The 12215-nt window shown below is 49.7% G+C and overlaps 5 protein-coding genes across 7 annotated transcripts in view; 2 read left to right on the top strand and 3 right to left on the bottom strand.

The window, feature by feature from the left end:
* FOXG_20342 (uncharacterized protein) overlaps positions 1-907 on the top strand; it is a gene marked incomplete at both ends in the record, with an annotated part of 2274 nt that extends 1367 nt beyond the window's left edge. The window contains one exon of the mRNA XM_018400625.1: positions 58-907. Coding sequence (XP_018248479.1) covers positions 58-907 — 850 coding nt within the window. The remainder of the gene's footprint in view (positions 1-57) is intronic.
* Positions 908-1439: 532 nt separating this feature from the next.
* On the bottom strand, positions 1440-2795 carry FOXG_10633 (pheromone alpha factor receptor; the record flags this gene model as incomplete). The annotated part of the gene is made up of 2 exons (XM_018390091.1): positions 1883-2795; positions 1440-1831 (listed from the first exon to the last, which is right to left on the bottom strand). The coding sequence occupies exons 1-2, from the start codon at positions 2631-2633 to the stop codon at positions 1440-1442; spliced, it is 1143 nt and encodes a 380-aa protein (XP_018248478.1). The 5' UTR covers positions 2634-2795.
* A 76-nt stretch (positions 2796-2871) lies between these two features.
* Positions 2872-5475, bottom strand: FOXG_10632 (uncharacterized protein). Of its 2 annotated transcripts, XM_018390089.1 has the most exons (4): positions 5321-5475; positions 5162-5249; positions 4845-5083; positions 2872-4785 (listed from the first exon to the last, which is right to left on the bottom strand). In XM_018390089.1, exons 1-4 carry the CDS (start codon positions 5369-5371, stop codon positions 3607-3609), a joined length of 1557 nt encoding a protein of 518 aa, XP_018248476.1. In that variant the 5' UTR covers positions 5372-5475; the 3' UTR covers positions 2872-3606. The 2 variants fall into 2 exon arrangements, with proteins under 2 accessions (XP_018248476.1, XP_018248477.1); XM_018390090.1 differs by having other exon boundaries at positions 4845-5249.
* Positions 5476-6290: 815 nt separating this feature from the next.
* FOXG_10631 (indoleamine 2,3-dioxygenase) lies at positions 6291-8438 on the top strand. The gene has a single exon (XM_018390088.1). It carries the CDS (start codon positions 6737-6739, stop codon positions 8198-8200), a length of 1464 nt encoding a protein of 487 aa, XP_018248475.1. The 5' UTR covers positions 6291-6736; the 3' UTR covers positions 8201-8438.
* Positions 6464-12033, bottom strand: FOXG_10630 (cellular nucleic acid-binding protein). 2 transcript variants are annotated; one of them, XM_018390087.1, is made up of 4 exons: positions 11534-12033; positions 10570-10688; positions 10354-10517; positions 6464-10305 (listed from the first exon to the last, which is right to left on the bottom strand). In XM_018390087.1, the coding sequence occupies exons 2-4, from the start codon at positions 10673-10675 to the stop codon at positions 9904-9906; spliced, it is 672 nt and encodes a 223-aa protein (XP_018248474.1). In that variant the 5' UTR covers positions 10676-10688; positions 11534-12033; the 3' UTR covers positions 6464-9903. The 2 variants fall into 2 exon arrangements, with proteins under 2 accessions (XP_018248474.1, XP_018248473.1); XM_018390086.1 differs by having other exon boundaries at positions 10570-11557.
* Between the last annotated feature and the right edge of the window lie 182 nt (positions 12034-12215).

The following is a 12215-nucleotide window of genomic DNA, read 5'->3' as shown; positions in this document are numbered from 1 at the left end:
CCTTCGATACTCCGATTCGTCGGAGTCCGAAATATTGAATGCCGCGCTAGAATTCAGGTCAAAAAGTTATGCTCCTCGTTGGAGTCGGGCTACGGTGCAAAGTCCACAAACTCCTGTCGGTCGGCGTAACACGGAGAAGTATATTTCACCTTTGAAGCAAAAGATCGACCTATTTGAGTCTCTTGATCGCCAGGCTCCTTCACTCGATTCTACTCATACAATTGATACTGGTAAGCAGTCTGTGTTCAACATCAACAAGCGAAAGAGTTCTATTGTTGGTCCTCTGAGGACCTTCAAGGGTACCCTGCGACGAATTTCTACATCTTACCGAAGGACGCCCTCAGAATGGAGCACTACAAGTTCGAGAGATATCGCCCCCTCCCAACTTAGGGGCTCTGAGGATGCTACTGTGGTGCAGGATGGTCAGGCTGTTGAATTTGCGAACGACGAACCGCTGTCACCCCGTTCAATTGATGCGATTCCCGGTCAGCCCGTTCTCGGCCAAACTTTCCTCACCAACGAAATCATTTCGCCTCTTTTACTAGAAAAGCCATCGTCTCTCCCTCGAAATTCCATCACCCAGGCAGGCTTCAACATGGATGGCGAGGCTGGATTTGGTGTAGTGCCGCCTCCTTTGTTCACAGAACCTCAAAGGCGGTTCTCTCACACCAAGCACGGCCTGTCCCGAGCGGCAAACCGGTTTTCTCTACCCGATATTGAGAAGGAGCTTGAACTCATCGAGCTCCTTGAGGATGATCGTCAGACTGTACCCGCACACAGCCCATTTGTCTCCAAGGTAGTCTGTGAGTTGGAGCAACCTCGACCGGTACACGCGAACGAGCTGAAGCGACTTGTTAGTTTGTGCAAGGAAAAAATCAGAAAGATTTCAGGAGGCCGCAGCGAGTAGATAAATGCCTCATCGCACAAGTTCCAGATGAAGGAGTAGGCTTGGGTATGTTATCTTTGGTGCGACTCGGGCTTGGATGGTAGTTGTTATACAGTATATAGTGTCAATCACTCACATCACATTCTGACTGTCTTACCTTGCAGCTGATAACATAAGACTCTGAAACTAACATTGGACGTCGCAGTAGACAATGCAAGGTTAGTAAGCTGAATGTATTCATCGCTATTGTGCGCCTGAGCGCTTATCCATCTTTTAACTAAAGAAGAGCAAGGCATAGACAGTATCGTCCTTGATTAAAAGTCATCGGGTCAAAAGAGATACCATAAACTAAAGAAAGTAGGATGCGAGTTATCCCAAGCATCATCAACCGCATTGGGTATGAAAGCTATTCGCTAAGAAAAGCAGTAACATGAAGGAAAAGCAACTTGTGCCGATACGCCGCGCTAGAAGTTTTGTTTTGGTCGAAAACATGAACGTGTAATACCATTTCCCAAAAGCAGTTTTCGTGGAAGCTGAAATTGCAAAGAGTGGCCTAGATCCGCTCTTCACGTTGCAAGAAGGCTTTGTCAACCCGGACGTGGTCATTATCGATCTTGCCTAGCTCAACATCCTCGGGATTGATGTGGTCGCGAGACGAAGTCCCAGCTTCATAGCGGGCGTACACGGAGACGTGAGGCCTGTCGGTGGCGCCGCTGCGGTTGGTGCTGAAACTAGGTGCCTTGAAGCCAGTGAAAGAGCTGGGGCCGCTGGGGCCGTAGCGGATGCCGCTTGAGGCGCCGGAGGAGTGGGCGCTGTTGGCGTTGCTGGCGGCGATGCGTTGTGCGGCGAGGGTGCCGAGCGGGAGGATGACGGCGACGGAGGAGAGGGTGAGGGATGCTGCTTCGAAGTCGACGAAGTGAGCCCATTCAAGAGAGGCGAAGATGACTGTGGAGTGTCAGTGAGTGGTCTCTTGGGGAGTTAGGGGGAGAAAATTACCTGGGATGATCATCAGGATGCCGTTGGTCATGACGAGGACTTCCATGGGAGTGAGCGTCTTGTAAGATGGTAGGATACCACGATTGGAGATGAGATGCCAGATGAGCTTGATGTTGAAGATGGCACACCACCATGAGATGGAAGACACATTCATGATGACCGTCCACTTGATGAGCCAGAGCATATGCAATGGCGGAATGGTATCGAGAACTGCCTTGTTCTGAACAGTCGTGAAAGCAATTCTCACACAGATCGTCATGAGAGATATGACGAGTGAAAGACCAGCAATGATATACTTCCACATATTCGGCCACAGCTTAACCATCGTCCAAGCCTGACTCATGAGCATCGTCTCAATCGAGATGACGAGCAAGAGCGAGATGATATTGGCAGCGATGGCTGGTGCATACTCACTGCGAGGAATATGGCTAAAGTCGTGAGACCAGAAGGGATAAAAGTCGGCGAACTTGGAGATGTTCCAGATACACAGGAGAACCATTCTACACGAGCAGATGAAGAGACTGATGATCTGAAGAGCGTTGAAGGGTCTTCGGAACTTGGAGAAGGGGACCATGACGAGGAGAACGACGAGCATGACGAGACAGGCGCCGAGTTGTGTGGCATAGTTGATGACGGTGTTGACCATCATACGACGCATCTCGTCAACGAGCACCACGGGGATGCTGATGGTGGTGTTTCCATCTGCTGCTAAGAACGTGATGTTCTGCGTAAACGGATCAAAGGTCGACATTGCGATCTGATAGTGAAAGAGTAAAGATTGGAAGTGAAAGGGGTCGTTGGTAGAGATCGATCTCAGCGTGGCAAAGATGGATATAGTTCACGAGCGAACGGAGAAGTAAGAGGTCTGAGCTCTTCAAGATGTATATATAAGAGAGAGTAAAGGGAAGTGAAGTGAGAGGGATGCCTTGTATAACGTTGAAGAGAATGAGAGAGTGGCAACATGGTTAACAGATCACACTACAAGCCAGGCGAGAACGGTCTTGAAGAACAAACAGTTAAGCTAGCAAGCAATAATTAAATATTGTCAGCGGCAAGAAGACTGTGAGCACTCTAGGCACTGCAAAAGTCAAGGAACAGGATTTGTATTCAAAGGGTGTTATCACAATCAACTAAGAATGCCAAGGTCGGTGGGGGTGAGGTTGGTCTTAGTATTGTTCTTGCATTTCGTGGCGTTTTGAGGCTTAGTATTGTTCTCTGAGCCCGCTAGACTCGTTCGGTGCAGGAGATCGATCCGTGCATATCTTGACAGGTCGAGAGCTAACGGTCCAAGCGACGGATTCGTTTCTTTCCCCCCCCCCGTGTTCCTGACTCCGTGCACGCCAATTGCCGCCATGGATGGAATGAGGGGGAGTGAATTTGATATGGGGTCCAGTTTGATATCAAGGGGTTAGTTATCCGCTTTGGTCTCGATCATTGGACTTTTAATCTGCCCAGTCTTTCTCAACCGTATCGATGGCTTGAGATCGCAAGATAGACTTCACGGGCATCCAGCTAGCCGGTCGTCCTGGTTGTTTGGCTTCGTTTCAAAAGTATGTTGTAATCCGCCTCTTACTTGTCGTATTTCACCCAGTGCCTGGCCACGTATTGCTACTCCATGCACGATGCCAATCCTGGAGCTCTTCCCGGCTGCCAGCTGTAAGAACAATATTAAACCCCCGCTTGGTAAGGGAGCTGCGTCAATCCAAATCTCGTATGGTATCCCGTCATGAGGCCAAACCCATTCCTTGCCCAATCTTTCGTACAAGTGCTTTTTTCAGATACCATTCTCTAGCAAGAGTTCTCGTCATCTTGGCAAACACTGCTGGTGTAATGCGGCCTCGCTCGACAGCCCGTCCAAGCATGAATATGGCGTCACCTATAGCTCTCTCCTCTGCCACTAGTGTGTATAGCTGGTTTGCGACTACTGTAGGAGCTACGAGGAGCTCATCAACATCCGGAACAGGGTGGCTCTTGGATCCTTCGATCACCGCATCCGCTTTATGAAGAGCATCGTGTAGAATATTAGAGTTTGACGTCAAGACATTCGACAACTGTGTCAATTGGCCACCTTCAGCTTGGAAGGCTGGTATCGCCGACAACATTGCTGTTCTTTGTGCCTGCAAACCAGCCATGCTCGAGTCGTTCTGCTGCCGGCTGCGCATCCTGATCGAATACAGTGTCTGAGCTAACTGTCGCAACAACGCATCCTTTTCGGGATTGGGCGGGATAGGAGGAGCCGCTACGGTAGTATTTGGCAAACTTAACTCTAATGGTTCATCAAGTAGATCAGGAGGTGGTGGTGGTTTTGCAGGGCTTTGTGGTGGTGGAGCTGCCTGAGCCGTCCATGCCGGAGGTTGCGGAGGCTGTTGATATTGCTGATGATGTGGTGGCATTTGCCATTGTTGTTGTGACGGAGGCGCAAACGACTGGGTATCGTTCGTGTATCCAGGTTGCGCAGCCATTGGCGGTCCAGCAGGCGGTATATGACGAGTCGCATACTGCTCCTGAGGGCGAGGCAATCTCGGATCCTGTGCATTTGGACTGCCAACTTGAGGAGGCAGAGGAGGAGCTGAGTCGTACCGTGACATGCGGTTAGACTGCGCCGGGGAACGTCCCGGGATTGGAGGTAAAGGCGGTCCATTTTGAGATTGTGTCTGCGCAGGTGATGCAGTCTGAGGGCCCTTCGGCGGTGGTGGAGGAGGGCGCGGCTGTTCTGAGGGATGCGGATCTTGTGTTGCAGGCCGCGAAGTTGATCCCATGCCAGGAGGCAGAGGCGGCACAGGGGGAGGTGTCGGATTAGCTTGAGCTGGAGGTGGCCGGGGCTGTTGTTGCCGAGCTACGACTGGAGGTTCTTTTGCGAAGATGTCGGTTAGGATGTTGAGGAAGTCCCGAAGGTTGGATTTCTGATCATCTTGTCAGCAACGGAACATCACAGTGTAGCTGTGGCTTGGGGGCAACGTACGTCCCAGAATTCAGCCCACCCCACCAAGTATGGATGGTATACTAGACCCTGCGGATCGATATGCTGTCCCGGCCTAATCATCATGGTCTCGGTCGGCACAACGTATATCATGGGTGGTTCTCGCGGATAAGCGTGTGGCACCCATATCGAAATGGGGAAGCGGTACGTCGTCCCGCGAAAATTAACAGGGAGAGTCCCCGAGAGATGAAGTAACAAGGCATTGGCGCCATTCGAGAACGCTGGTGAGGGTCAATATCCGAATGCGACAAAGCTGGAGTTTAGAGCGCAAGCTGGTTGATAGCTCTATGCGAACGTACTGTGCACATCGGTTCGCGGCGACAACGAGGGGAATCGGTCGAGAGCCTGCGCGACATCGTTGTAGGCACGGTTTACATCGTGATATTCCTGTAGCGCGTTCAAGTCAGCTCTTTGAACTTGGCGAACGAGCGGGGGAAGATAGAGGAGGAGATACGTACGCTTGTGAGAACGCTGTAGAGCCAGTTCAGCACATGTTGCTGGACAGGCATCGTGTTATTGGCCAAGTAACCCAAGTTGTTATTGAGATATTAAGGAAGATGGAGCTATTCACATCTGAGGTTGACCTTGAAGGTCGTCGTAGCTTGGCTTGGTGTTGGTGGTTCGTGCGTCTTCCATGTTGGACCTCATGCAATCGACGTAATGGGGTACGTACCGTGCACCTTCCTAAAATCGACCCGAGCCGCGGATAGTGGGGGTGGGGGTCTTAAGGCTTCAACACCAACTGAAGCAATTGAAGTGGGAAAGGGTGAGCGAGTAGAAGTACAAGTTTGCCTTCATTATTTCTGTACATCTAGGAGGGGGGGGGGAATCTCTGGTATCTGGTTCTCTTTGAGATTACGTTGTTCAAGTCAATTTCTTCTTGCACGAGGCCAAGAAGGCTGCGTCAAAGGAGCCATGATCTATCTGGACAGCCTCAGTCTCACAACGATTAAGTTTCGGGTGGTTGAAGCCATTTGGCTGTCGCTTCCCACCAACACGTCTGAAACATATTTGAGAAAATAACCACTTAGCCGTTGGTGACTCAACCACCAACAGGGTAAGATGTCATTAGATAGAGGATCAGCTATGTGATCATCACCCCGGAAATAAAACCGAGACATTTCCCTCTCAGCTGTAGGGTAACAAAAATCAACCATTCAGAGACTCAACTCTAACTCAACAACACCCTTCGCAATCACATCAATTAATAATGCCCTCCCATCAACGTTACAATACCCCAAAATCCCAAACCACCAAATATCACATGTAAATGTAAATTACAAATCCAAGTACCATATTCATCATCACATCCGCCGAAGACGGAGTCAAATCCGGCTTCACGTCCGCAGACAACCCGGTCCATCCGCAACCTCTATGGCATTTATAAGTCACCACAGGAAAAAAAAAAACACATTATGCGCGCTAATTAAACCTTTTTCTGCATCAATGTGGCGTCTAGAACCCTTTATGGTGGTTCCATTTTCTTTTCGGAACTGTCCACTCATCCGGATCAGCCAATCATGCTCTCTGCTCGACCGTTTCGCCGCAGAAACTAGCACGAGAAAACATAGGAAGAGTCATTTACGACCCTCATAGTCTATCCTCTATCCCCGGAATTTTTTAAGCTGGTTCTTTCTTTGTTTCTCCATCATATCCATTATTTCACAACTACCGGCCTTGGCTTCAACTACCCCAGAGTTTTCGAAGCACGTTGTTAAATCTTCTTCTCTGATCTGATCCTCCCGGAGCGGCCCCACTATTCCGTCTCCGGTTCCCGGAACACGGCTCTTTCGCATCTGCTGATTCTCTGTTTCAGCCTGTGGCTTCTCCTCTTCACAACTCTCAACAACTTCTAGAGGGAATCTTCATCTAAAATGCTTCCCTCTATTCCAGTCCTAGCCGAGTACGGCATCTCCCCAACCCATGGCTTCCTCCCGGATACTCTTCCCTTGACCCGTCTTCCGGATCCATACTACAACAAATGGGAAGCCATCGCCGCAAACCTCCAGGCTCTTATTCTCAGCCGTAGGCTACGCGGTGTTATCGACAGATTGCCAGTCCTGTCGACAATCGGTCTTGAACATGACGCTGAGTGGCGACGTGCCTATTCGCTACTAGGCTTCATGGCCCATGGATATATCTGGGGTGGTGATTCACCCTCAGATAGACTTCCAGCATCTATCTCTGTTCCTTTATTGGAGATCTCTGATCATCTGGAAGTACCACCTGTTGCCACGTATGCGGCTGTTTGTTTATGGAACTTTAAACCCCTCTTTGTTGACGAGGATATCGATAATCTCGAGAACCTCGCCACTTTGAACACATATACTGGAGCTCTTGATGAATCGTGGTTCTACCTTGTTTCAGTGGCTATTGAGGCTCGTGGTGCGCCAATCATTCCTTTGATGTTGACGGCTATTGCTGCTGCTCGTCATGGAGACAGTGCTGCTGTTACGCGCTGTCTGCGCACTTTCGCAGAGCGCCTCACAGACTTGACGAATATTCTTCAGAGGATGCACGAGAGTTGTGATCCTACCATCTTTTATCACCGGATTAGACCTTTCCTTGCTGGAAGCAAGAACATGGCAGAGGCTGGCCTCCCCAATGGCGTTATTTACGAAGATGGCTCCGGCACTGAGGAATATCGACAATACAGCGGTGGCAGCAACGCTCAGAGCAGTCTGATCCAATTCTTCGATATAATTCTTGGAATCGAGCATCGTCCAACAGGCGAGTCTCGCGATCCTTCTTCAGACACCGATCGAGGCCGTGCTGCGAACCGACACAACTTCATCATGGAGATGAGACGCTACATGCCTGGTCCTCACGCCCGCTTCCTCAACGACGTATCCAACGTCGCCAATATCCGCGAATACGTCGAATCTCACCACTCAGACAAACAACTCTGCCTCGCCTACGACGCCTGTCTCGCCATGCTAAGCGCCTTCCGCGACAAGCACATCGCCATCGTTACACGCTACATCATCAACCCCTCCAAACAAGTCCGCGCGCGCAGCCGCTCCCGCAGTCCCGAAGTGACCCGCAACAAGCTCAACCTCGCAGTCGCATCGCGCAAGAACAAGGAGAACCAGAAGGGTACAGGCGGTACGGCTCTTATTCCGTTCTTGAAGCAGGCGAGGGATGAGACGGGCGAGCCGGCGGTTGAGGAGTGGACGAGGCGGTTTATGAAGAGGAAGATGCAGACGGAGGGGAGGAATGATTTCTTCTTGGGGAAGACGTTGCAGGACGATGTTAGTCTGACGGAGGATGTGGAGATTAAAGGTCTTGCTGGGTCGTGGACTATGGATGATGAGATTGGTGGTATTTGCCAGTATTAGAGGAGGACTTCACACCAAGGAAAATGATGATTGATGGGTATATTAGATGGGTTCGGTAAGGGAGTAATTGGATAATTCATGGTAAATGCATATGATCAACTCATTGCAAGCGTTGGGAATAGATGAACAATACTACAGTGATACTGCAATCGCTTTTTTGCTATTAAGTTGAAATATGCTCACAATCTTGAGCAATGTTAAATAGAAGGACAATTTCCCTTCATCTTAGCCTTACCAGTGTTGCTGTTCCATGCCTTCGATAAATTTGTCCTTTGATGCCTATACCTCTGATCGTTGTCAGATCAATATACCTTATACCATACCTAACAAAAACAACCTGCCGAGGCCTGACTCTGACAGGATTAGTTACTGAGTTATACATACTCGTGTACCAACCGTCCAAAATAATGATCCCAAACGCCGAGACATTATGCTCTTGTCCCATGTACCAATACAAGGGCATTGCCGTGATAAACATAACGCCAGTCGTCATACTCATGCTCATGCTCATGCTCATGCTCATACAATACAATCTTCAGTCATCAACACATCTCGCCACACACATTCTGCTTTGCTGATGCCACTTCGCTTCATTGGGGGTTATGGGTGCGTATCAAATCATTTACAACTCTTCTCGCCGCATCTTGCGTGTCTGTCACTAACCACCACTGCAGCCTCCCCTCCTCATCCATCAGCCACGCCGAAACAATGAGCACAAGCAAACAGCCATCAGTAAGGAAGCCTCAGTACTTCAAAAAGCTTCTATCCTCACAAACTGTGTTGCTTGTCTGTTTGTTTGCCGTTCTGTAGGATGCCATCTTCCGCATCGAACGAATCCCTCATGCGTCATTGCAATCAGAAGTCCGTTGCCCACAAGAAACAGCATCCTATCCCCTATGATCATTGATCATCTGGCCTTCAGCCCACCACTCTCACGCACGCATCCACTGGTCTTTTCTGCCGCCAGGCGACAACACAAGCTCTCCCGAGGCTTAATCTCACCCGCATCCTAGCGGGGACATCTTCACTGGTCAAAGCCTGAGTCTCTGCGCTTTTCTTTTCCGAGCTCAACAACCAACACATCGCCTCGCGGGGTATATCCTTCGCAGGGTGCCGTAATTTTCGAAAGTCGTTAAGAGCCACGTGACAGCGTCTGTCGTTCAAATCGTAGTAGTAGTCCTTGGGTGAATGATCCAAAGTTGTATCTGAGGAAAGGTGCCAGATAACGGAGAAACCGTTCAGAGACCCCCTAGTAACCAAGGATCCATGCAAACAAGTCTAGGTGAATGTTGGAAAAAGGAAATTCGTTGCTAGAAATCTTTCCTTGCCAAGTACCGACATTTCCTCGCGGGTCGTAATAGCAACAATGCTGTATCGGCTATGTGCAACCGCTGGAACAATGTGGCATTGCTCAAGTGAAAGATAAAAAAGAGGTTCAAAGATGAATTCGGACGGACCGAAAATGCCATGCAAGTCGAGGCCAGACAAGAGATGCTGGCAAATGCATGCTTCGGATCAAAGAACAAGAACCAAAACAAAGAAATAATTCGAGAGTAAGGATGTAGTGATATGTTCACGTGTCGGCATCAAAAAGAACAACTGTTAAAAAGCAAAGGTGTCGGCTATCCCAGACCGACGTTCTGGACCGCTGTTGGGACATACGCCACCAAGGGCATACACCAACAGCTAACTCCAGTATTTGTTTAAGCCACGGGAGCGATAGAAGCAACGGGAGGAGCAGGAACGCTGCCAATATCAACCTCCTGAGGAATCTCGCCAACACCGGGAGCGTTCTTCTGAGGGCAGTCACGAGAGATGTGTCCAGCCTCACCGCACTGGTAGCAAGTCTTGCCAGCAGTGTTGAGAGGACCGCCGTTAGGAGCAGTGCAGTCCCGAGAGATGTGACCGAGCTTGCCGCAGGCATAGCACTTCATGGCCTGAGCCTGGCAATCACGAGCAAAGTGGTTGGGACCACCACACTTGTAGCAAGTGGCAGGGCGAGGACCACCAGCGAAACCACCACGGCCGTAGCCACCGGGGAAGCCACCACGACCCATGGGAGCACCACGGCCCATAGTAGGACCAACAGGGTTGGGGCAGGCGCGCTACTACAGTCAGTTATGTTTCATTATTCAGATAACATCATCACATACAGCAAGGTGACCGGGCTGGCCACAGTTGTAGCAGCGGCCGCTGGTGCCAGTGCCGCTCAGGCGGAGGGTAGGGCAGTCAGCCTGGACGTGACCAAGACCCTGGCAGTGGTAGCACTGCTTGGCCTCAGTGGTTCGGGGAAGAGGGCATCCGTTGGACTCGTGGCCTTTTGCAAATTAGATCAAGTCTGTCTTGACAGACATATTAGTGGCACGTACCGGGCTGCTTGCAGTTGTAGCAGAGACGCTCAGCAGAAGAGCAGACCTCAGCGTAGTGGCCAACATTGCCACACTTGTAGCAAGCACGTCGAGAGAGGGAAGACATTTTGAAGATAGGTCTAAATCGACTAAGTTAGTAACAGTATTTACGTTCAGTTGTGCATTGTGGTGGTGGTGCTGCTGCTGTATGTCTGTTGTCGTCTAGTCGCCAGTATGGATACTTCGTCGCAACCCCAGGGTAGATCGCAACGGCATGTTCCATCGCGTCTTTGGTCCAACATGAAATGATAACATGTTCATTGGTTGAGGTCGAATACGTCCTTGCAAGGTATGAGACCCAAGGTCAACGGCCTCACGAAGGGCATTCCAAGTCGGCATGAACTTCGTAGTCGTGCAGATGTCGTTGAGGCTACCATAGGTCTTGTTTAACTCAGTTCCGATGTTGAAGGTTAGGACAATGTGATTGTCCAATTGGTATTGTCATATGATAAGCTTTGACAATCCCAGATCGTCAACCCCGCACTTCGAGTATGCCGAGGGGCAACACCAAGATCAGAGCTATCGAGAGAACCGGGAGATATACAACAATATAGTTCGGACGCGGACCGTTGAAGACCGGAGCTTGCGCCGAAATATCGGGTCGTACACGGAGGCCGAATACGGAAGGCTTTTGGAAGTGGGTTGTTGTGATGCTGAAGCTTCAAACGAGGGATTTCTTGCATCAACGGATCTGAGAGCGAGGAACGAGATTTGAATCGCAATAAAAAGTCGATATTGATAATGTATTCGATAAATTCGAGAACGGGGGCCAAAAGTATTTCGATATATGTGATAGGCGAGGCGTCTCGAATATGGGCGTTGTTGTCGCGCAAAGGAGGGGCAGCAACACACAGCAGCAGCACAAAACCAAAAACCGCAATGCAGCAACGCAGCGCAAAAAACCACGCTTTTAGCATCAACATACCTTTATGGACTCGGAGGGAGCTTGATGGGTAGGTAGAGTAAGAAAACGGAAAAGTAAAAAATAACGATGATCCAATAAGTGGATTTTGTAGAACAAAAATATGAATAGGTAGGTATTGAGACACCGAAAAAGGGTACTTCAACACCAAGAGAAATTGTATTTGTTATGTATGGTTCTTTGTTTTGTCCTAAATGGAATGGGAAAATCGGAATAATTTTTCGATTAAAAAATTTTCAAAATGAGGGGAGCAACCGCGGGCACACACAACGCAAGGAGCGAATGACACACTGCCTGCCATTTCTTCACCATACGACTGGATAACCCCGACCCCCGAGACTGACACTAACGAGGCCTAACTCAAGTTACCACCCACAAACGAGTCGAATCAGAACGGAAACAGGATCCATTATGATGATTGTGGATGTTGGGATGTGGGGAGGGGGCGACCTCGACTCAGGCTCACTCAGCGACGCAACTGAAGTAGGAGTAGCCAAGAGGACTTTTGGACTAAGAGGGAGGGGGAGGGGAAATGGAGTTGGTATTGAATTGCCTCGGTGGAATGGATAAGCTGTGTAACAGTCACTGAACCTTGAGCTCTGAGTAACTGCGGAGCGTGATTTGTGATTATACACATCAGATAAAGTAGCTCAAGCATAACCCAGTCACTGTCAAAGAACAACTC

This window comes from Fusarium oxysporum, chromosome 7 (genome assembly GCF_000149955.1).
Source record: "Fusarium oxysporum f. sp. lycopersici 4287 chromosome 7, whole genome shotgun sequence".
Taxonomy (NCBI): Eukaryota; Fungi; Ascomycota; class Sordariomycetes; order Hypocreales; family Nectriaceae; genus Fusarium; species Fusarium oxysporum.
Note: the sequence above shows the minus strand (reverse complement) of the source record. Positions and strands in the feature narration are given on the sequence as shown.

What these genes read in the sequence shown, in the direction of transcription:
- FOXG_10632 (XM_018390089.1), bottom strand. Translation starts at nt 5,371, where the DNA reads ATGCCTGTCCAGCAACATGTGCTGAACTGGCTCTACAGCGTTCTCACA. An exon ending in GCCGCGAACCGATGTGCACA is followed by an intron (nt 5,084 to 5,161) that starts GTACGTTCGCAT and finishes GACCCTCACCAG; the next exon opens with CGTTCTCGAATGGCGCCAAT. An exon ending in GGTGGGCTGAATTCTGGGAC is followed by an intron (nt 4,786 to 4,844) that starts GTACGTTGCCCC and finishes CAAGATGATCAG; the next exon opens with AAATCCAACCTTCGGGACTT.
- FOXG_10630 (XM_018390087.1), bottom strand. Translation starts at nt 10,675, where the DNA reads ATGTCTTCCCTCTCTCGACGTGCTTGCTACAAGTGTGGCAATGTTGGC. An exon ending in CTACAACTGCAAGCAGCCCG is followed by an intron (nt 10,518 to 10,569) that starts GTACGTGCCACT and finishes AATTTGCAAAAG; the next exon opens with GCCACGAGTCCAACGGATGC. An exon ending in GCCAGCCCGGTCACCTTGCT is followed by an intron (nt 10,306 to 10,353) that starts GTATGTGATGAT and finishes TGACTGTAGTAG; the next exon opens with CGCGCCTGCCCCAACCCTGT.
- FOXG_10631 (XM_018390088.1), top strand. Translation starts at nt 6,737, where the DNA reads ATGCTTCCCTCTATTCCAGTCCTAGCCGAGTACGGCATCTCCCCAACC.